Raw genomic sequence first — 23,720 nt, 5'->3', positions numbered from 1 at the left:
GACCGGCGCACCAGCCCCGCCTCCCGCTGCTTAAATGACATTGAGCAGCGGTTAGCGGTTAGCGGTGTTAAAAGTTAAAACTAAGCTAACCCCCAAAATAAATGACCAAACGAAAAGTGGACTTTGAAAGCAGGTGGGAGGCGGAGGACCTGTCTGTCGACATCCGAGGTAAACCTGTGTGCCTTGTTTTGTGGAGTTAATGTGGCCGTAATTAAAGAATATAACATAAGACGGCACTGTGAGACGTAACATCAGGAAAGTGCAACAAGCTGGACACACAGCAAAAGCTAAAAAAAAAAAAAAGAGTCTGGTGTCACAGCAGGATGTTTTCACAAAAGCAAACTCACAAAGTGAAGCAGCTGTGAAAGTTAGTTTTATAGTGGCAGAAGAGAAGTTTTTGTAGTTTTTGAAGCGCTGTGTGATTAAAGTGTGCGACGTCTTGTGTCCAGACAAAAAGCATTTTCAAATGTAAATGCTGATCGGATATGTGAGCTTAAATATTCTGAGTTGAAATATTCTCATTTTGCTTTATGTCATTGTTGAAGAAATGTATTATTTATTTTATTGAGGAAAAGTTGTTGCAGTCTGGCTGTTCAAATTCATATTTCTGAATAAAAGTCAGTTTTAGACTGTTTAATAAATGTTAATCCTGTTCTGTTTTACATTTTGGCCCCTTCTTTGATTGAGTTTCACTCCCCTGTTTTTATTTTACAGACCAATTACAAGAAAAAAACGGATACAACCGGAGCTGCACCTAATACAGCCACTGTTAAATTACTTGACAGTCTGAAAAACAGCAGACTCATGAAAGTGACCATTTTTATCTGCTTTTACAGCTGAGACTCTGATTCTGTCCATTTGTTGTTGGTTGACATTTATGAGCTGCCACCAGACTTTTATAGATGAACTGGTTAGACTTTGAACGAGGCCTGCATAAAAATATATCTTTTATTTAACAAGGTAAAAACACTGTTACAAGTTAACAGACGAATACAACTGTCACACACAACAAATGGGTGAAACCACAGAATCCAGTTAATATGGAACACAAGGCCAAGGTAAAAAAAAAAGATGATTTTGGTAAAAATTTAGGAGCAGTCAACATCGACCGAGGGAGCTTTTTCAATTCCCCCACAGTGATTATCTCTATTAGAGCTCCTTCTGTAGATTATTCCAGGACAAAGGAGCAGCATATTTAAAAGCTTTTTTCTGCTGAGTTCTGTTCTCACTCTTGGAACCAGCATTTGCAGAACATAATGAGAGTGAAGGCCATATTGATTTTGGTTTCTCCACATGTATGTAGACAGATAAGAAGGAAACAGGCCAAGAATAGTTTTACACAGTACAGTGGTGTGTGTTGTTTCAGTGATAAAATGTAAAGCACAATGGATTTGGAATGAATGGAGTTTTTACTACTGAAGGGGATGAACTATAGGTGACAATATTATCTGTGTAGAAATGGTTGGCAGCGTTGTCTCAAAGATTGTTTACATACATTGAAAGCAGCAGCAGTCCCAGAGTGGAAACCTGGGGCACATCTTTTGACATGGGGGCGGAGGTTTGAACACATTATGTTCTAGCTGATAAGTAGTGAGGGCTACATACAGCATGCTCACACACACACACACACACACACACAGCTTTTTACTGTATATGGAGAGGGGAGGAGCACCACTGACCATGGCACCATGAGAACAAGGGCGGATGTCTCCACTCACTTAGCCCATACTCCATTTTGAACTGACAGCGGAAAGAAGCAGGAGGAGAGCAGAAGGCTGAGGCAGGGTGAGCGTTAATCAATCTTTTTATTGTTGCTGTTTAAGTCTCCGAGTCCGTTTTCTCCCTGCGGCCAGCAGAGGAAAGAAACATTAGACTGGACGTCAGTAAAAATGAGAGCAAGATAAGAGAGTGATAAGACTGTTTTTATTGTCTGAGCTCACAGTCAGTGTTTCAACTCTCAGACTGCCTTCAGATCAGAAGATGGATGTCTGTGTGGAGGAAGAGGAGGACAGAGCAGGGCCTCCAGTGTCTTCGAAGAGCAACCTTTCCAAAGATATTCCTCTGGACTTCAGTAATGAACCTAAACCTGCAGACACAAAGTAAGAGAACTGATACTAACTCATTTTCAGTTTGGGTTAAACATCCCCATAGAGTCCACGTATAGCCATCTGATCCCACTTGCAACTTCTGACACTTTTTATAATGTATGTGTATGGCATGTGTTTGTTGATCCAAGAGGAAGTTCAAAACCAAAACCAAAACTTAAGTTATTTTGGTACGCTGAGAAGAGAACAAGAAGAGAAGAAAGAAGAAACAAGAGAAAAATAATAAAATATTTTATTTTTTTTTTTGAAACATACAGCTCTTCTTCTAAAGCCCTGTCTGTACATGTGTGTACTTGTGTGTGCATGTGCATGTGTGTATGTGCGTGTGCGTTCAGCCCAGATGTTTCCTTGTTGAAGCGACCCCCACATTCCCCACTTACTTCATTGTTTTGCTGCACGTTTTATAACTCATGACGAAGACAAATCGTCTTCTTATATCTGTGACACTCATATAGAAAAGAAAAGCTGTAATCTAATCTAAGAGGACTGATAGAAATTGTTAAAATTCCTGAATTTATCGGCGATTCCTGTGATGAATAATAATATGTTTGTGTTTGCAGAGTTCAGACCAACAGACAGAGAGCGGAGTCTCCAGTGTCCAGCTGTCTGTCTATGAGGAGTGACTGGTCCAAACAGTCACCTCCAAACTTCAGTATTGAACTTCCACCTTCAGACGCACAGTAAGAGAACTGATACTAACTCATCTATATGACTCTGTTCCACCTACATAATTAAACGAGACGATGAGACAGAAAGAGGCAAAATTATGTTAAACAGTACGGCAAAAAGAAGCAGGGTATTTTTATTTAGATAATTTTATTGTTGATGTTATATTTCGTGGATATGGCAGAGTAAAGGATCTGAATACTTCCTCCACCACTGCTCAGATCCATAAACTTTCATACATGACTTTACCATCAGGATATTTATCAAGGATTCATGTGAAATGCATGAAAACATGTTTGTGTTTGCAGAGTTCAATCCAAAAGACAGAGAGCGGAGTCTCCAGTGTCCAGCTGTCTGTCTATGAAGAGCGACTGGTCCAAACAGTCACCTCCAAACTTGGGGATTGAACCTCGATCATCAGACGCACAGTAAGAAAACCAACCCAGTTATGTACCTCGTTTTCAGTTACCTCTGACAATGCCATGTTTGTATGTTTTGCTGATTTTGTGTGGCGTATAAAAATCCTGCTAAAATGTTATTACCACCTTGGTGTTTGAACAGACGGAGAGCAGACTCTGAAATGTCCAGCTGTCTGTCTATGAAGAGCGACTGGTCCAAACAGTCACCTCCAAACTTCAGTATTGAACCTCGGCCTTCTCACGCACAGTAAGAGAACTGATACCAGCTCATTTATATTGCTCATTTTCATTTGCCTCAGACGTTTGTTTGTTTTGTTGATTTTGTGTTGCAAATAAAAATGTGTTTCCCACCCAAATTTAAGCAGCTTTGTTGTGACACATGATGAAGAGAAATCCCTTCATCCTCTTTTTAACCACGTTTTCGCTTGTGTATGAGTAGCGTCAGTTTCTGAAGATGTGCCAAACGGATGCAGGATACGCAAGACAGCATGATGCATATTAGTGCATAAGAAAACGCGTAGTTAAAAGCAAGAATATCTCCAACCGTAGTGTCTGTGACAGCTGTCAGAGCTGTAATCTACTCTGAGAGGACGTCTGCAAACTTTTAAACCTCCTAATTATTGATATTAGAAACAGTTGGTGAACTTCTGTGACATGAATGAAAACATGTTGGTGTTTCAACAGACAGAGTGCAGACTCTGGAATGTCCAGCTGTCTGTCTATGAAGAGCGACTGGTCCAAACAGTCACCTCCAAACTTGGGGATTGAACCTCGACCATCAGACGCACAGTAAGAAAACCAACCCAGTTATGTACCTCGTTTTCAGTTACCTCTGACAATGCCATGTTTGTTTGTTTTGCTGATTTTGTGTGGTGTATAAAAATCCTGCTAAAATGTATTTACCACCTTGGTGTTTGAACAGACGGAGAGCAGACTCTGGAATGTCCAGCTGTCTGTCTATGAAGAGCGACTGGTCCAAACAGTCACCTCCAAACTTGGGGATTGAACCTCGACCTTCAGACGCACAGTAAGAGAACTGATACCAGCTCATCTATATGACTCATTTTCAGTCACCTCTGATAGTGTCATGTTTGTTTGTTTTGTTGATTTTGTGTTGCTTATAAAAAAAAAACTCCTGCCAAGTACTGTTACATTACTGAAATATTAATTAAGTAAAAGTACTGGTTTTAGGAATATGCTTGAGAAATTACAAAGCGTTTGTCTCAAAAACCTCTCAGACTGTAAGTTACTTTTTAACCATTGATGTTTAATGCGTCTCCCTCTCTGTTATGCTAAGCTGTCCGTCACCTCTCCAAAATAGGGTTGCAAATTTTGTGCGTTTTCAATTAAGAATTATTAATTTATAAGATTTGAAACATTTGCTTTTTCTAATTTTCACATTTTCTCATTTTAAGTCTAAGTTTGAGTTTTCATATTCAACAAATGGCTCCGCCAGACAAACCGCTGTCAAATGAGGTGCAATTTATTGGTTAAATTCTTAGTGCCGATTAATCAATTATGATTAATCATTAACATCCTTACTGCTGCAGCTTTTTGCTTTATTTTTTGTTTTCATTGGTTCAGTTGTGATCGGATTGCCTGATTTGCTACAAAAATATTGATTAAAGGTTTGGATATTAATTCAAATTATTCTCAGCGCTCAATTATGATAAAAGTAATGAAGTGGATGCTTAATTAAGTGTGAGTAAAAGTACAGACTTGAAAATCTACTCATAAAAGTGCAAGTACCTAAAAAAACTACCTAATTACACTAATGTGAGTATTTGTAATTAGTTACTTAAACTCATATCCTACCAAAAAAACATTAAACACAGCCTACCAAACAGACAAACAAACAACACAACATAAAACAAACAGACAACAGGTAAACAAAGACAAGCACAAATAACAAAATGAGGAGGATGTAGGCCGGTACAGAGGCCGCCGCCGACACGTCTCTCTCTCTCTCTCTGGCTCACTCTCTGAGGTCTCTCTAGCTTACAGTTGAAATCTTTGAATCATTAGTAAGTGACCCTTTGAGGTCAGACTTTCTCCACCCTCCATTGTTCCCGAAGGTGAAGAACAAACATCAGTGTCCGGTTCATGTCAGAGTTATCAGTGGATAACAAAAGAGCAGAATATAGTCAGATGTAGATGTTGGCTACTTGTTTGTTATGAATATTTGAATTTATTTTTGCCTCCTTTTGTAACTGACAGTCAGAAAGGGGCACAAATACATGAAAAAGTATCTCCAAATACGTTTGTATTTGTAGTATCCTACAAATACAAACGTATTAATAATTAGTCAGTGAAAAATACAAAAATCCATACAAACTAATATTAGCACAGGGTTTGTGAAGCTAAAAAATGTATGCACTCTTCTGCAGTCGCTTCTTACATTTTGATTCATTTTTTCATTTACTGGTTTTAGGGCTGCAACAATTCATCAAATAATTGATTACTGATTGATTGTTAAATAAATCGTATATTTTGATAATTGGTTAATGAGTAATATTGAGTAAATAGCACGTGAATCGCTTGTATTTCACCGAAGTCCAACTCCTTTCACCGAAGGCTAACTGTTGTAACAAGACAAAAAATACATAAAAGGAATAACAAAACTAAAATGACTTAGAAGATGTGTACCACTTATGACAGCAATCCACTAATCAGTTTAACAATAAAGAAATGTCTTCGCAGAGAGTGGGACATGAGTCCTGTGTCTGTGGGGGAGCAGCTGTCCTGTTGTGTCCTGAAGGATCCAGTCTCTTCCTCCTGTCCCCACTGTGGAGACGGACCAAGAACACAGCCTGGACTGCAGTCAGCCGGTCAGAAAAGTAAGACTGTATGTCTCCCTGCTGATGTCTGACAACAAAACTTATTGCTTCAGTACATTTGATGTCTCTACCTTTGGTTAGCTTGTGTGGCTGCTGTACGTTAGCTGCTAGCTTTGATTAACCCGCTGTTAATGTATTCAGGATCCATCTTGAGACACAAACAGACACAACACAGTTATGGGGAAGGAAGACACAGAACGTTGTTTTTGTCTTACATCCTTTATGTCGTTCACTTCCTTGGTTCTTTAGATAGGAAGTGTGGTAGCTCTTGGAGGATCTGAGCATCTGTTAAGTCAAGGGAGGACCTGTAAGTATTAACAGACTTTAGACAGTCTTTTGGATGGATCACACAATCGGCAGCGAACACATTAGACTCCACTTTATCTTGTGCAGAGCAGCAGTGAGGACTTTATGTCTGTTTTTAGCACTATATTGACTTTGTCTCTCACTTTTCTTTCTCGTTCTCTTTTTAGTGAATAGTCCACTGAAGGGTTTTGATGATCATAAGATCAGTCTGAAGACAAGATATGAACGTGTGACTGAAGGAAGTGATAAAGCAGGAAGTGGAACCCTCCTCAACATGATCTACACTGAGCTCTACATCACAGAGGGTCAGTGTGAAGAGGTTAATACCCAACATGAGGTGAGTCAGCTGGAGACATCTTCCAAGATGGAGACCCTCCATGACACTCCAATCAAGTGCAAGGACATCTTTGAACCCTTACCTGACCAACAGAGACACATCAGAGTCGTTCTGACAAACGGCGTCGCTGGCGTTGGAAAAACCTTCTCAGTGCAGAAGTTCACTCTGGACTGGGCAGAGGGTTTGGAAAACCAAGATGTCAGTCTGCTGATTCTGCTTTCGTTCAGGGAGCTGAACTTGATCAAAGATGAGCAGTACAGTCTTCTCAGTCTGCTCCATGTTTTCCATCCAACATTACAGAAGGTCACAGCAGAGAAGCTGGCTGTCTGTAAACCTCTGTTCATCTTTGACGGCCTGGATGAAAGCAGACTTTCACTGGATTTCAACAACAGTCAGGTTGTGTCTGATGTCACACAGAAGTCATCAGTCAACGTGCTGCTGACAAACCTCATCAAGGGGAATCTGCTTCCCACGGCTCTCATCTGGATAACTTCCAGACCTGCAGCGGCCAGTCAGATCCCTCCTTCATGTGTTGACAGGGTAACAGAAGTACGAGGCTTCACTGACGCCCAGAAGGAGGAGTACTTCAGGAGGAGGTCCAGTGATGAAGATCTGTCGAACAGAATCATCTCACACATCAAGACATCCAAGAGTCTCCACATCATGTGCCAGATCCCAGTCTTCTGCTGGATCACTGCTACAGTTCTGGAGGACATGTTGACTACAGAGCAGAGAGGAGAGCTGCCCAAGACCCTGACTGACATGTACTCACACTTCCTGCTGGTTCAGACAAAGAGGAAGAAGCAGAAGTATGATGAGGCACAAGAGACAAGTCCACAGGAGCTGATGGAGGTTGACGGGGACGTTCTTCTAATGCTGGGGAGGCTGGCGTTTGAACAGCTGGAGGAAGGAAACATCATGTTCTACCAAGAAGACCTGGAGCGGTGTGGTCTGGACGTCACAGAGGCCTCGGTGTACTCAGGAGTTTGTACAGAGATCTTCAAAAGAGAGAGTGTGATCTTCCAGCAAACAGTCTACTGCTTTGTTCATTTGAGCATTCAGGAGTTTTTGGCTGCAGTCTACATGTTCCACTGTTTCACCAACAGGAACAAAAAGGTACTGGAGGCTTTTCTGGGGAAAAAACATGTTGAATCGTCCCTGGATATGTTCCTGATGGGAGTAATGACAAAATCCCAGCAGAGTAAGAATGGCCACCTGGACCTGTTTGTCCGCTTCCTTCATGGCCTCTCTGTGAAGTCCAACCAGAAACTCTTAGGAGGCCTGCTGGGTCAGACAGATGACAGTCCAGAAATCATCCAGAGAGCCATTGAAAATCTAAAAAAGAAAAAATCAAAAATCTCTCCTGACAGGAGCATAAACATTTTCCACTGTCTGACAGAGATGAACGACCACTTGGTACATCAGGAGATCCAAGATTTCTTGAAGTCAGAGGACCATTCAGAGAAGAAACTCTCTGAGATCCACTGCTCAGCTCTGGCCTACATGCTGCAGATGTCAGAGGTTTTGGATGAGTTTGACCTGAAGAAGTACAACACAACAGTGGAGGGACGACTGAGACTGATTCCAGCTGTGAGGAACTGCAGGAAGGCTGTGTAAGTTCAGATGTGATTAAAATTATACAGTATTTCACTATAAAAGTTTTCAGTATTTGTGATGTGCTGGAAGTAACACCACTTGGAGTTTCTTTATTTTATTTCTTTTTTTTAGCGCTTTGTTTGGGGTTCATAATGTTGCTTGAGAACACTTTGACATGTGGACATGAGAAGTTTTCAAACTAGAAATGTTGCGATCAGTGACAATCAATGTGATCTAAATGCACAGTCTAATTGTATATTAAAATATGTTTAAGATTTTATTATATTTTAATTGTTGTATTATCTTTGTTCACAGACTTTATGACTGCCGACTCGCAGAGACTCACTGTGAAGTCGTGGCTTCAACTCTGAAGTCCAGCGCCTCCCCTCTGAGAGAGTTGGACATGGGTACCAACGACCTGCCCGATTCAAGAATAAAACTGCTGTGTGCTGGACTGGAGAGTCCAAACTGTAGACTGGAGATTCTGAGGTCAGTTCATTTCCCCCGCTTTCTGGTTTGGTCTGAGCACAAATCACATTGGTTCTTTTTATAAAGGAACAGTTAACCACAAAATCAGAAATACATATTTCCACCCTGACCTGAATCGTTATTTATCCATCTAGACTTTTTTTATGTGAAATCATCACCTGGTTTGTTTGTAAGGCTCATGTTTGGCTCAGAATTTGGTCTGTACTCAAGTTTGATTAGCTTTTAAATTGATTTTTTTACCAACATCATTCACTCTTTATTCAGATTGAGCTTCTGCAAGTTGACAGAGACCAGCTGTGCTCTTCTGGTCTCAGCTCTGAAGTCCAACCCCCACTACCTGAGAGTGCTGGACCTGCCTACCAACAAGAAGCTGCAGGATTCAGGAGTGAAGCAGCTGTGTGGTTTTCTGGAGAGTCCACACTGTAGACTGGAGAATCTAAGGTCAGATGCCGTTTTCAGTTTTGTGGGGAGACTAACATGATGTGAAAGTTGTGGTATTACTAAAATGCATATGCATATCTAAATGGTTGAAAGTAAGTTTTAAAATTGTCAACTCAGATTTCAAAACTGAAAAATAGGAATTAAATGTTTTGTTTTGTTGCAGTTTATGTTGGCAAGTTAATTCAGCTTTATTTATTCAGAAAGTCTCATTGAGATCAGAATCTATTTTACAACAGAGCAGAGTACAAATCACAGACACACAACATTACAACAAGACAGTTCATTCACACAAAGCATTTATCGGCTCGGGAGCGCCACCAGACAGGTGACCTGAAAGGCAGAGCAGCTCTGGAGGATGGCCTGGAGACCGCTGATACAGGCGGGGTCACTCAGGAGGCTGTCAACAACGAAGGCTGGACTGCTCTGGAGGCTGACAAAGAGGCTGGAGTGCAGAACTGAAGACTAGCTGCTTGAGTGCAGAACAGGAGGCTGGCAACTGAGAGTCAGACCAGTGCAGCCAGGAAAACTAGCGGCTGCTGAAGTACATCCACTGGGCATTGCTACAGCTCAAACTGGTGATGGTTCTGTAGATTGCTGAGGCACCAGAACAGGGTACTGCAAATGGTCTCTACAGATTATTTCGGTTCATGAACTGGTGATGGCTGCAGCTCAGGAACAAGGGACTCCTGTAAGTTAGCAAGAACAGAGGATCTCTGCAGCTCAGCAAGGACAGGGCACCACTGCAGCCCAGCAGATAAAGGAGAATACTACAACCCAGGAACTGGTGACGGCTGAACAGGCAACTGCTGCAGCACAAAAACTGTGATGGCTGCAGCTCATGAACAGAGTCCTGCTGCAGCTTAGCAGGAACAGGAAACTGCTACAACCTGGCAGGAAAAGGGGATACAGCTTCAGTTAAGGATCAGGTTAGTGCTGTATCTCAGGAATGGGTGGTGCTGCAAAACAGGAACTGGTGACTGCTCTAGCAAAGGAATAGGGAACTACTGCCGCTCAGCAGGAGCAGGGAGCCACTTTGGCCCAGAAACAAGGGACTGCTGCAACTCAGGAAACGATGGCTGCAGTTCAGGAACAAGGGACTGCTGCAGCGTGGAATCTGCAGGTTGCTCCTGCACCGGACCAGGAAATGCTGCAGCTTAGAAACTGGTGATGGCTGCAGCTCAGACTACTTACACACTTATAAATCTTCATTTTAAAACGAAGTTCAGCTGGCAGAGTTTTAGAGGTGAAGTGACTTAAAGTATCTGGTCATTGTCATTGATAAGGGCTTGATTTTACTTTTTGTATTTTACAGCTTTGAACCTGTATCCTGCTGTTTTTTTTGTTTTTTTTAGATTGATGGACTGCAATTTGACAGAGGTCAGCTGTGCTTCTCTGGCTTCAGCTCTGAAGTCCAACCCCTCCCATCTGAGACACCTGGATCTGGGTAGAAACAAGCTGCAGGATTCAGGAGTGAAGCTGCTGTGTGATCTTGTGAAGAGTCCAGAATTTAGACTAGAGACGCTGAGGTCAGTTCAGTCGTTACGCTGCGATGCTCATCTGGCTTGTGATTAAAGCTGTGTACTGGCAAGGATCTGAAGTCAGACACCATTTTTTACCTCTGTACTGAGATTAATATAATGTCAAAGTATATAAATAAGAAAATACAATAAATAAATTAATTTACATAATTTATTCTTTAATCAGATTGGCAATTTGCAGTTTTTGTCCACACTGTAGACTGAGTAATTAAGGTCAGACACAATGTTTTACTTCTGTGCTGAGATTAGTATGTTGTGGAAGTTGGTGTGTTGACAATAAACTGCCGACATAAGGCTGATATTATACTGATCCACACTGAGTATCTTAATATTAACGTGTATATTCTTCCTTGGTGGTTTAATCCATTGAGTGTGGCAGACCAATACACATTTAAAACCATAATATAACAAGAAAAATAATGTTAACAATTAACTAAAAATTCTAGTGATCTAATTTCTAATCTGATCTAAATGTCTTTATCTCCTGTGTGTATGACTTCAGAACAGGTGAAAGCAGGTATTATTCTCTTCTTAGGATACAGTTTCTAAGTGTGTGAAGCTCTAAAATTAATTTCATGGTAACCCTTTATTATAGCCATCATTAATAAATGATAAATCAATTAGTTGATAGTTATTAAGACAAAGCTGCAGTAGGTAGAAAGCCTGAAAAAGGTTGATTCTTGAGTCTCATCTCCAGGATGTCAGTTAGGTTTCACACTTGTCTAGATGGTACACACCAGTTTTGAAGTCACTTGGATTATCTGTGTAGGAGAAGTTCGACACGAATATGACGTGTGGAAAACGCCAAAATTGAAAACTGTTTTTTTTGATATGATAAAGCCTCCAAAAAGGCAATTCATTTGGAGGAAAAATAATAATTCCTTCAGTTTCAATAGGGTCCTTGCACCTGAGGGTGCTCAGGCCCTATAAATGTTTTGATATTGCCTTAAACATCATCAGTTTAGAAGAATAATTTTACTTAAGTAAACCAATACTTCTACTTCTGATTGAGTAATAATTTAATAATGTAGATTTTCAGTGCTTTTTCCACCCCTGATTATCATAAAGTGTTGCCAGTCAAAATGTGTGAGACTATAGCAAAATACACTCTGAAATGTAACAGCCAGCTCACCAGTGGTCACAAATCTTCAAGCTCACTGCAAGATGCCACTAAATGCTACACAGCTGCCCTTTAAAAAATGGAAGATTTCAAGCAGAAGCATTGTCCCCTAAAGTTTCACCTTTTTTTTTTTTGTTCTTCAGATTGGTTGAATGCAGTTTGACAGGGGTTGGATGTGCTTACCTGGTCTCAGCTCTGAAGTCCGACCCCTCCCATTTGAGAGATCTGGACCTGACTGACAACGACCTGAACGATGCAGATGTGAAGCTGCTGTGTGATCTTCTGGAGAGTCCACAGTTTAGACTGGAGAAGCTGAGGTCAGTTCAGTCATTACGCTGCGATGCTCACCTGGTTCGTGATTGAGGCTGTGCACTGGATCTGAAGTCAGACAACATTTTTTACTTCTGTACTGAGTTTAATATAATGTCAAAGTATATAAATAAGAAAATACAATGCATACATTTATTTACATAATTTATTCTTTATTCAGATTGGCAATTTGCCATTTGACAGAGGTCAGCTGTGTTTCCCTGGCCTCAGCTCTGAAGTCCAACCCCTCCCATCTGAGAGAGCTGGATCTCTTGGGAAACAGTCTGAAGGAATCAGATGTGAAGCCGCTGTGTGAGCTTGTAGAGAGTCCAGACTTCAGACTGGAGACACTGAGGTCAGTTCATTTCCTACGCTGCTGTGCTAACCTGGCTCCTGATTAGGGCTGTGCATTGGCAAGAACGAAGTGCTCAAATGTCTTCTTTTTGTTCACAGGTCAATGATATTCAGTTTATTGTCAGAGAGGAGTAAAGAAACCAGAAAAATATTCACATTTAAGAAGCTGAAATCAGAGAATTTAGATCAGTCATTGCAGCTTTAGCAATAGCACTCCAATCTAGTGGTTGAGGGCTTAAATAAGAGACAAAATTAACCACTATCACAAGTCTTTGCATGTATCAAAATATCACAATACAGTGTTTTAACAATCAATGTAGTATCACAAAATATGATATTGTGATATTGTGATATTGTGTGAAACTCTACTTAAGTGCAGTAACAAAATATTTGTTCTCCGTTACTTTCCACCTCTGTTTTCTCCACTATGGCAGGATGGTCTTTTCAGGTCGATAGGTCTCACTATGTAAGACTAGTAAACACTGATCCATGACTGTTGTCTGTCTTCTTCTCTCGTCAGATGGAAGCGGTGAGGAAGGAGGTGGTGTTGAGAGGATCAGCTGTGCCTTGATATCCGTTTGAATTCATTCAGTTGTTTAAAAAATATGCAACTTTGATTAAAAATTTGTGTAAAATATATTTTGTGTAAAATATATTTTGTACTTTCATTTGTTTCGCATCTGTACAAAGTATTTGCAGAAGTGCTTTTATGTGGACAACTTTGTCTTTTTAAATTTGTTTTTAAATTTTTTGTCCTTTTCATGGTGTCTGCTGACAAAACAGAGAAAATAAATCCTCAGAAGACCTCTGTATGATGCATGGTCATTATTTCATTGGACCACTGTAATTATAGGACCTGCAGTCAGCATGTGCAAAAGTACACACTCGCTGTTCTCCAGCAGAAGTACAGATACACAGATAGTACAGATTTTAAAATTGTTTTCGTTTTGTTATATTTTTTCACTAGAGGCCAGAATAATGCATTGGCAACTGTGTGCACTGTCCAATTATTATTATTTTTACTGAGTAAGGAACATGAATATTCTTAAAACACTGGTCATACAATAAACTGCTCTTTTTTTTTTTTTTTAAGTTTTGATCAGCTGACCTGCAGCTCCGCTTCGTCACATGACATCCGTTTCCCCTGTTTCTATTCGACAGACTCAGCTGAACTGTGGACAGTAGAAACACCAGATAAGTACACTGACGCTGTAAAGTACTGGTTTCGTTATTTTAAAATGTTCATTGTTTAAAACAGCAGACGTGAAAAACGGAATGTACGGCCGCCGAACTCGGTTCAAAATACGGTAGTTTTCTGCAGCCGTGCTCCAGTATTTCTGTCGAAGAAGAGCGACGTGCTGACGGCTGGACAAGTTTGAATCCGCCCGGAATCAGAGTTGTATTGTGTATGTAGTATATGCCGAGTTGACAACCGGATTCTGCAAATTCTCCGACGTGTCACCTCTTTCTCTCTCACGGTGAGTAAATCAGGTTTGAGCTAAGTAGGTCTTAAATTGATTCTTTTCTAAGTGGAGTTTAGTATTGTGCATTTCAACGCGGAGCACAGACCAGAGTCAGAAGCAGCAGTTTCCCAAACACAGCAGGTGATATTATACGTGAACATAATTTGAAAGACGACGGCAAGATGCATTAAGAGTTTTATTTTATTTATTGCAACATCAGCCAAAAGCGCCATGAGAGCATAAAGAAGCTCAGAGGTCAAAGTCAGCTGCTGCACCTACAGTGATAAGATATCAGATATCATTTAATACTGCCGCATCTGTGGCTGCACGTCCAGTGACAGTTGTGCATTAAAAGGAAACTAAACCAAACATGATTTACCTGATTTTATTGCATTTTACTACATTTGTCCCTGTAGAGGAAGAAGATCCTTTACTTAAAGCCACTACAAGGAACTTTCATATTTTGTTTATTTTGGAGGCCTCTGTGGACAGAAGTATTTCCACCGCCATAAACACAAAATATACTGCTAAAAGTAAAAATCATGTAAATAAAAATCTCCTTGTCCTTCTGATTTCTTAATTGCAGGTATGGCTGTGTATTGTTTAAAAATTTCAGCAGGTTTGAGGAGTAACAGATTACATGTAACTGGATTATTTCATCTGTATACCATCTGTATACCAAATGTTGGTATTTGATGTCCTGATGCGTTTAGGAACAGTTCAGACAAATCCTGCTGGCTCTACCTTCAAATCTCTCCAGTGCTTAGAAGTGAGGTTGCAGTTTCTGTAACAAAAAGGAGCGTTTGATTTACTCTGCTGTGTTTTCCAGTCGTCTGAAGAGTGGACTGAGTTCGTCTCCGCTCGTCTGCTGAGGGGAACATGCCGTCCAACAAATCAGTGTCTGATGCTCCCATCACTCAGTTCATCAACTGCAGAATACTGAGAGACCACCAGCTGCAGAGGTACAACACACACACACACACACACACACACACACACACACCTCAAGTTAAAACATAGCAGATAGTTACTGTGTGTGTGTGTGTGTGTGTGTGTGTGTGTGTGTGTGCAGAGAGGACCTGTGGGTGCGTGACGGGAGGATTTTAGATCCAGAGAAGCTGTTCTTTGATGAGCAGGGTTACGCCGACAAGCGTGTGGACTGTGAAGGCAGCATCATCGCCCCAGGCTTTATTGATGTTCAGATCAATGGTATCACACACGAGCACACACACACACACACACACACACACGATCATGTCAAGTTTTATTTCAAATTGAAGTTTCAGCAGTAAATTACAGTCAGACACATCAAATTTAAAAGGAGAATATCACTCTGTGTGTCTGCAGTATTTAGAGTATTTTCACCACTTTACTTTGACATCAGCACAGCCTTTTCTGACAGGAAACCGCTGTTATAGAAGCCAAGTATCACTCTCTTCAAGCCAACCAAACTCCACAGGCAAAATCAGTAATTTTACCTCACAGAACACAGGAGTTGCTGCTCTGCTGCTGCCTCAGTCTGAAACTGATTATCTTCCTGCTCCGAACAGCTGATCAGTAGCTTGATTTTGAAACTGACACACAGGCTGTTCGCTGCGTTCACCAGGGCGTCTCTCGGTGGTCTCGTAGTTGGTCGGTGGACAGCGATGGTCTGTCTTAGCGAACATGTCCTCACCGCTCTGTCCTCTCCCTCCAGGAGGATATGGCATCGACTTCTCTCAGGCCTCCGAGGACGTCAGCAGCGGAATTTCTTTTGTAGCCAAAAAGATCTTGGAGCACGGCGTGACGTCCTTCTGTCCCACGCTGGTCACCTCTCCTCCTGCCGTCTACCACAAGGTACCTCGAACACACGGGCTGAGAATCAGACCGTACAGCTGCATCTCAGGACATTCAGACTAGTGTTGTCAAAAATATCTGTATATCGATACTGAACATTTGAAATTCTTTCAGTACTCGTTTTCACAGTATCAATACTAGGCTGCAACTAAGCATTTTCATTGTCAATTTATGTTTTGATTATTTTCTCCAATAATCCATTAATTAATCCTGTCGCAGTCTTGATAGTTGAAGTGAGTGTGGTGGAAAACAGGTTCTGGAAAAGAGGAAAAAATGACATAACAAGATGAAAAAGATGTAACACAATGATAAACAGCAAAAAAAAAAGATCTAATGAGATGAAAAACGCTCTAAAAACAAGAAAAAAACCCAATTGTTGATTATTTTCTTGGTTGATTGATTAGCAGGTAGGTAAGTGTCACTGACAGGCATCCATGTAGGATTTTGAGAGTTTTCAGGACTAAATTGACTTGTTCAAATGGATTTTGTTAGTTTTGTCTGACTTTAATATTTGTGAGATGAAGCTGCCCACCATCATTAAAATGTGTGTTTCAGGTTCTGCCTCAGATCAAAGTTCACAACGGAGGAGCGCATGGAGCTGGAGTTCTTGGTAAGATGTTACTTCTGCAGCAGAGGCGCTTGTCAACCATGGCGAATAGAATAAAATACCACATTTAAAATATTTGATTATTTTTTTAAAGTTTGATTTTTGTGTCTGCAGGTTTACATCTGGAGGGTCCGTTCATCAGTGTGGAGAAGAAAGGCGCTCACCCAGAACAGTTTCTCCGGACCTTCCGGTCCGGAGGCATTGAGGACCTGACGGAGGCCTATGGCAGCCTGGACAACGTAACCATGGTGACACTGGCTCCTGAGCTGGCCAGCAGCCAATCAGTGGTGAGGGAGCTCTCCCAGAGAGGCATCACTGTGTCTTTAGGTGAGCGTCATTCATTCACTCGCGTCTACTGTGATACAAGAACCTGACAGGCCTGATGAGACTCATGTGGCCTTTTGAAGGATCGTTTTGGATCTTAAAGGGATCGTTTGGATGTTTTAAGGTGTGGTTGTATGAGGTACATATCCATAACTAGATATAAATATAAGTTTAATTATACACTATATTTAGAATATTCTCACCACTTTACTTTGCTGTCAGACAGCCTTTTCTGATGAGAAACACAGCACACGAGAAAGACCAGCAGCAAAGGGCCGCATGCTGGAATCAAACCCATGGCTGCTGCTGAGGACTGATAACGTCTGTACATGGGCCACACGCTCTACCAACTAAGACACCAGGGTGCCCTATTGAGTTTTGAACACACATGAACAAAAGTGATGCATAATTACCTGCCAGCTGGAAACAAAACACACAGTTTAAAGTGAATAAAATGAAAAATTAATCAAATCTAAACTGCAAACTGCTGCTACAAACTGATGTGTTACTGTTCTGTCTTTAAATTTAAGAAAACCATAAAACCCCGACTCTGTTAACGGGATCCTTGTGCTTGTCACCGTTTCCCTCGTGCAGGTCACTCTGTGGCCAACCTGTCGCAGGCTGAGGAGGCTGTTCAGAACGGAGCCTCCTTCATCACTCACCTCTTCAACGCCATGCTGCCTGTGAGTCCCCTGATCAGACTCTGGGATCGTTGTTAACTGTTGTCTTTTCCCGGTTTTAAAGGCCTCACCACAGTAAAGTGCAGGCTGTTTTTGATTCCTTGTCGCTCTGGTTGTGTCTTTATTCGTTGCTCACAGCATCTTCTTTTGTCCTCTCCTGTGCTGTGATCCAGTTCCACCATCGGGACCCTGGTATAGTGGGTCTGCTGACCAGCGATCAGGTTCCTGCGGGACGGACGGTCTACTACGGCATGATCGCTGACGGGATCCACACCAACCCCGCAGCCTTACGAATCGCCCACAGAGCTCATCCTTCAGGTCAGTGAAGGTTAGCTTCAAAATGATTAGTGAAATCAAAGTCCTCTACTGCAAAATGTATTTTTATTTGATCTGTGATCGTCCACAATATGAATCGATTTGAGGAAACTGACTCGGAATGGAGGCACAAAGTAGCAGATGCCCTCGTAGCTCCTTAGCAGTCTGTAATAGACTGCGGCTGATCACACATAATTAGCTGAAGTGATTACATTGTTGGTTCTACTGTGTGTACAGTTGGTGTTCCCAGCTGAAGACGAGCACTTTTTACAGACCAGTACACCCAGTAAGTCGTTACCAGTGAGCGTAGCAGCTGGTACTTCTCTTTGTTCAGGCTTTTGTATTTTTTTTCTCAGAGTGTTAAAGGAGGCCGTAAAAATAGAACGGGATGTCTGTCACCGTCTCTCAGCTCCCCGAACACGCCTTCAGTTTCTCTCCCAGCTGTATTACAGCATACATGAAGCAGCAGAATGTAAAACTCGAATGTAAAACAGACTAAACATCTGCAGAGTCCGTCTGTAATAAAGGCTTATTTTGATTCTTTGCATTTTTCAGCACAAAAAATGTGTTGTCATTTCATACAGATATTCACTTTTGATGGTGAACATCAATACTAAGCTAGTCATTACCAAAGAACACACATTATTTACCGCAGTACAGATACTTGTGTAAAAAAAAATAATACTCTGGAAAAAGTAAAAATACTGATTGAAATTCTTTACTGCAGTAAAAGTGAAAAAGTACATTTTGTTAGATCACTTATGTCTTGTTACGTCTTCTACTTCTTGTCTGTTTACGTTTTCGTCTTGCAGCCGTAGAAACGAAGAGCTTTGATTCACACTCCAAAACTGAAACAAGGTCGGAGAAGCGGCATCAGGGCTGTTAATGCTGCACGTTTGACCATTTAAAATAATATGTGTACTTCAAAACACACACATCAGACATTTTCTGTGTGTCTGGCTCTTATCATTCAGTATCGAGTACTTTTACAGTGTGGTATTAATGTTTTTCTGCTTAAACATCTGAATACTGTCATCGTATTTGTTTGTACTCTCAGGTTTGGTGTTGGTGACGGATGCGATCACGGCGATGGGTCTTCCTCCCGGTCGTCACACTCTGGGCCAGCAGGTCATCGAGATCCAGGGTCTCCATGCTTACGTGGCAGGTCTCCATTTCTTCTCAGTTTTTAAAATATATTAAAGACCCCCTGCAGTGAAAACATGTTTTTAAACTTGACTGGAGGGGGACTTTGGCACATTATTGATTAGCAATGAAACTGATTGTGATGGATTTACAGAAGTAACAAAAATATATCTGCAGGTGTCTATAGCGAGATGTTTGGCTTTCTTAATCTATATTCCCCCTGATCAGTCTGATTGAGAATTAATTGATAAAGTTTTAATCTCTGCTGTAATGCTGCTGCTCTGTCTGTCTTTCAGGCACTAACACCCTCTGCGGCAGCATAGCCACAATGGACATGTGTGTGCGTCACTTTAAACAGGCGTCAGGTGAGTTTGTGTGATTTGGTTTCTTGGTTAACATTTTATAATATATAAATTATAATATAGAAAGTGTCAATGCAACCAGAATAAGAGTCTAGTTTAAAAATTCAGACAAAAATTTGGTCAAGTCTTAAAAATATCCCACCAGAGCAAAAGTCCCTCTGAAGTCTGAAACTTAACTGATGTAACTGGTGTATTTATTTTAACCCAAACCACAATCTTTTCCTAACACTCACCGAGCGTTTTTAGTATCTAAACCGAACTAAACTGCGACCGTTTCACAACGTGATTGTTATTGTTTCTATCATGACAAAGGTCACCTGCATCAAGTCGAGTTTTTACTGGAATTTTTCTCCCAGGATTCCCAGAGATTTCTCTCCATGTAACAGAACTGTGGATAATTAATCACAGAATTAAACTGTGTTTGGGGAAGGCATCTGTCTTCCAGTAATCTTTAATATTCACACACACAGACACATAAACACACACGTTAAAAATCCCAGACTTCCTGCAGATACCAGGAGTTACGGTGACGGATTTTGTTGAGAACGTCAGGTTTTCAGCTCAGTCTTCCACAGCAAGGCTGTGATGTTTTCTCTGAGTTTCCTTTTTCGCGCGTGTTTGAACAGGCTGCAGTGTGGAAGAAGCTCTGGAAGCTGCCTCGCTCCATCCAGCTCAACTTCTGGGTCTCAGAAAAAAAGGAAACCTGGACTACGGATCAGACGCAGGTCAGGATTCACGGCATTATCATCATCATCATCTACTTAGTATTTGTACCTCCCATCTCTGCAGCATATAAATTTAGTTACTGTCAAATATTAATTTTGTTTATTGACTCCACACAATACATACAACTGTTTTTCAGACCTCATTTTGCTCGATGACGCCCTCAACATCAAAACCACCTATATTTCTGGAGAGGAGGTTTGGAGAAAGGGACCATAGAAGAAGAAGAAACCCGGCCGACAGCTGGGACCCTCGGTGCCTTCAGGAGACGCTGTTTACCACAGAAACACAAACCTGTTGACTGGTTTAAATCCTCAGAACACAGTGAACTTTATCTTCAGTCCAAACCTACAGCAGAAATTCACAGTCCGCAGAGGACGATTTAATGACTTTTCTTCTAGTTTTGACGATAAATCAAAACTCTTTGTCCATTTTTCCATAACCATTTATCAAACACTTCCAAGGTTCATGTTTTTCTTCTGTTTTCAGGTGCTTTTGTCATCACCTACCTGAACTACATCTCTCTGTACTTGACACTGATTGGTTGGTAGACAGCTGACTGACGTCTGCATGTTGTCAGATCAGCTCCTCTTGGGAAATAATTCATAACTGAAGCATCTGAATTTTTGTGAGTTTTTCCAGTTGACTCTTTATAAAGTCCAAACGACAGTTAAACTTTTGGTCTCCTCTCCTCACGTGAAACTGCAGCTCATTTTGTTTTGTTTCATTGTTTTGCCTTTATCTGGTTCTATTGATGGCCTGCAAGAACCTCATGGAACTTCAAAGGTCTGAACTCGAGCTCTAATGATTAATCGACTATTAATTACTTTAATTATTGATTAATCAGTTTGACTATGTTTTTTAAGAAAATAGGTAAAACAAATTCTCTGATTTTTTCTGGTTTCTTTGCTCCTCTCTGACAGTAAACTGAATATATTTGTGAGTCTGCAGTAGTGATCGAGGCATGAAACCCACTTTTTTATATCATTAAATCACTAATTTAAAAAAAAACATGAGAAAAGCGAACACTTGAACAAACAGCGGGATAAAAAAAACTGCCTAAAATGACAGAAACCATCTTTGAGGGACATTTATTTGACGTGTGCATTGATGTTTTAGTTTGGTCCACATCCCATCTGCTAACATGGAAGGGGCGGAGTTTATGACTGATACTGCAGCCAGCCACCAGGGGGCCGTCCAGATGTTCTGGGAGCTGTTATTTTGTTCACTTTATAGAAATCTGAATGGTTTTGACAGGCGCTCCTCTTCTGAAACGGTGAAGTGGTTTTCTGAGTGGAGAATTGGCGCCACCTACTGTTTATCTCAATGAATCAACACTTTACGATCACACAAGTGTAATGGATGAAAACAAGCATTCATTCACAGTGAACCTGAGATTAAAATTTGTGATACAAGATCACATCAGCATATTTGATGAACTTACATTTTCTCTAATTTCACTTCTTCCTTTGTTTTATGAGCTGACTGATGTCAACAAGTGATCTACCAGGTTTATAAAGTCCCTTTTAGCTGATCAGACTGTAAAAACTGAGATAATATGTCTAAAATATCAAATGTCTCTGTGGGCTGAAATTACAGACAGACTGCCCGCCATCTACTCCTTCTACAAGATTCTTACAGTTCAAACAAACACTGACTCACTTGGTGAACATTCAACATTAATTTGGAGTCTTATTAACGTGAAGCAGACAAACAAAAACTGTTATTCTGGCTTGGAAATTAAATTTCAGAGGAGGAAGAGAAGCGAGTATTTCAACTTCAACGTGTTTCCTCCATCTCTGATGACACATTTATTATTTATTACAGTAAATATATTGCAGATTTCTCCTTTAAAACGTAGATGGAAACAGCACACAGACACGTGCACCGGAGGGGCCACCGGACAGCCTCTCACAGCTGAAGTAAACTTCACAGGGACGTCCTTGTCCTCGGCCAACATTACTGTCTTTCAGAGGCTTTAGCACATCTTTTCAATCAATCAATCAATCAATCAAATTTTATATATGTATATATAGCTTTGCCTCAGGGGGCTTTAAAAATCTGCACAGTGTGCGACACCCCCTGTCCCTCTAAAAACTAAGGAAGGCCTCGTCTAAAAACCTTTTAATAGGAAAAAAATTGTAAGAAACCTCACAGAAGAGGCGTCCCGCTCCCAGGATGGACAGACGTATACTGGAGTTAGTTACCTGTACTTTTTGATTAAAGTTGATTAAGCCAACTCAACTATTTTACAGTAGATGCAACTCAGAATTGTTATTTACTTTATTTTTCACTGCAATAAGTTAACAGAACTGAATATTTTTAAGTATAAAAACCCATGAATTCATCTTTAATAAACTTCATATTGATTAAAAATTCTGATTTTAACGGTAATGGAAGTTACTAATTTCAAGTCCTCAAATTAGTGTAATTAAATTGTTTTTGCCTTTTTTTTTTCTTTTGTCTTAACAGCCCAATGACCAAACTGACAAAAGGAAGGATACTCTCTACTTGTACTTTTTAAAACACAGTACTTTAACTTGTAACTGAGTAATATTTAAGTAATGTAACACTACTTGTACTTGAGGACAAATATTTACTTTCCACCACTTGAGTTAAGTAAACACAAAAGAAAGAAAAAAATATTGGCATTCAAATATTTTAAAGTTACTAGAACATGAAACAAATTTTAAGTTCTCACGACTCATTTTAGTTAATTAATTTGAGCATTAATTTTTACAGTGCAGGCAAAGTGATTAATAAATAACAGTAAACATCTGTAAAACCATATATGTAGTAAAAACTCTAAACTTTTCAAAATTTTCTGTAACTAAACTGCTTCTTGTTTTATTAAAGCAGCAGTAATTAGTTTGAAAAGGTTAATAATAAATGTTTTACAAGGTGCCTTTAACTCAGACAGTCTCACAGGCGGATCTATAATGGAGTTTCGTGGAGGACGTGGATCTGAACCGACGTGTTTCTGCGTTCACACCTTCATCATCCTCAACCGGACCAAGAGGAGGAAGAGGCTCATCTCGACCGGAGAACGGGTCGGTCGGTCCCGGCTGCTGCCCGGTGTCCTGTCCTGAAAATGTCCCCGGAGACAAGACGAACCCGGTCCACGCCGCGGCGGAGATCTGGAGGAGACGTGCGCCAAGCTGGACACGGTAAGACCGACATTAGAGGGAAGTCACCTTCAAAATAAAAGCGAAACGCATGTCTGAGCCAGAGACTGGATGTAAAGAATATAATATAAAAATATAATGACAGAATAAACAGATATTGTGTTTTTAAATTTACAGTTCAACTTTATTTGAGACACATCCATAGGTATGAAAACAATAATATTTGAGGACCAGGCTTGGGGAGTAACTGATTACATGAAACAGGATTACTGTATTCATTACAGTTACAGATTTAAAAAAGACATAACCAGATTATAGATACGTTCAGTAAAATTGGGGATTATTAGAGGGATTATAATTTAAAATAAAGAATGATATACTACCATGCACAGTGCACACAGCTGTTAAATCATCATCATGACCCCCAGTGAAAAAATGCTTCACTGGGTGGAAATTTCACCATTTTCATGTGTTTAAAAACCAGCAACCCCCGTATTCTGTGAGGTAAACAGCAGTGCATTGCTTTGCTTTCTATCCCGGTACACCTGCTGCTTCTGCTGCTGCTGCTAATTCACTGACTATGGATAATTACATCATACAACCACATTTTTAAAAAACCCTGAAC

At 40.6% G+C, this 23,720-nt stretch overlaps 2 protein-coding genes across 2 annotated transcripts; both read left to right on the top strand.

Moving 5' to 3' along the window:
- The first annotated feature begins 1,628 nt into the window (after nucleotides 1–1,628).
- Nucleotides 1,629–13,093, top strand: LOC146309070 (NACHT, LRR and PYD domains-containing protein 3-like). The gene is made up of 15 exons (XM_084744107.1): nucleotides 1,629–1,785; nucleotides 1,962–2,099; nucleotides 2,666–2,785; nucleotides 3,080–3,199; nucleotides 3,318–3,437; nucleotides 3,875–3,979; nucleotides 4,113–4,217; nucleotides 5,891–6,027; nucleotides 6,501–8,283; nucleotides 8,582–8,755; nucleotides 9,020–9,196; nucleotides 10,549–10,722; nucleotides 11,998–12,171; nucleotides 12,345–12,518; nucleotides 13,038–13,093. The coding sequence occupies exons 2-15, from the start codon at nucleotides 1,981–1,983 to the stop codon at nucleotides 13,048–13,050; spliced, it is 3,495 nt and encodes a 1,164-aa protein (XP_084600233.1). The 5' UTR covers nucleotides 1,629–1,785; nucleotides 1,962–1,980; the 3' UTR covers nucleotides 13,051–13,093.
- Nucleotides 13,094–13,650: 557 nt separating this feature from the next.
- On the top strand, nucleotides 13,651–20,645 carry amdhd2 (amidohydrolase domain containing 2). Its single transcript, XM_084745040.1, has 12 exons — nucleotides 13,651–13,995; nucleotides 14,810–14,942; nucleotides 15,053–15,189; nucleotides 15,677–15,816; nucleotides 16,372–16,426; nucleotides 16,538–16,750; nucleotides 17,342–17,430; nucleotides 17,601–17,745; nucleotides 18,800–18,907; nucleotides 19,182–19,250; nucleotides 19,874–19,972; nucleotides 20,110–20,645. Exons 2-12 carry the CDS (start codon nucleotides 14,860–14,862, stop codon nucleotides 20,187–20,189), a joined length of 1,218 nt encoding a protein of 405 aa, XP_084601166.1. The 5' UTR covers nucleotides 13,651–13,995; nucleotides 14,810–14,859; the 3' UTR covers nucleotides 20,190–20,645.
- The last annotated feature ends 3,075 nt before the right edge of the window (nucleotides 20,646–23,720 follow it).

The sequence above is a fragment of the Lutjanus erythropterus genome, chromosome 19 (assembly GCF_056507025.1).
Source record: "Lutjanus erythropterus isolate fLutEry1 chromosome 19, fLutEry1.hap2, whole genome shotgun sequence".
NCBI classification, from domain to species: Eukaryota; Metazoa; Chordata; class Actinopteri; order Lutjaniformes; family Lutjanidae; genus Lutjanus; species Lutjanus erythropterus.
This window is presented reverse-complemented; position numbering and strand designations above follow the sequence as displayed.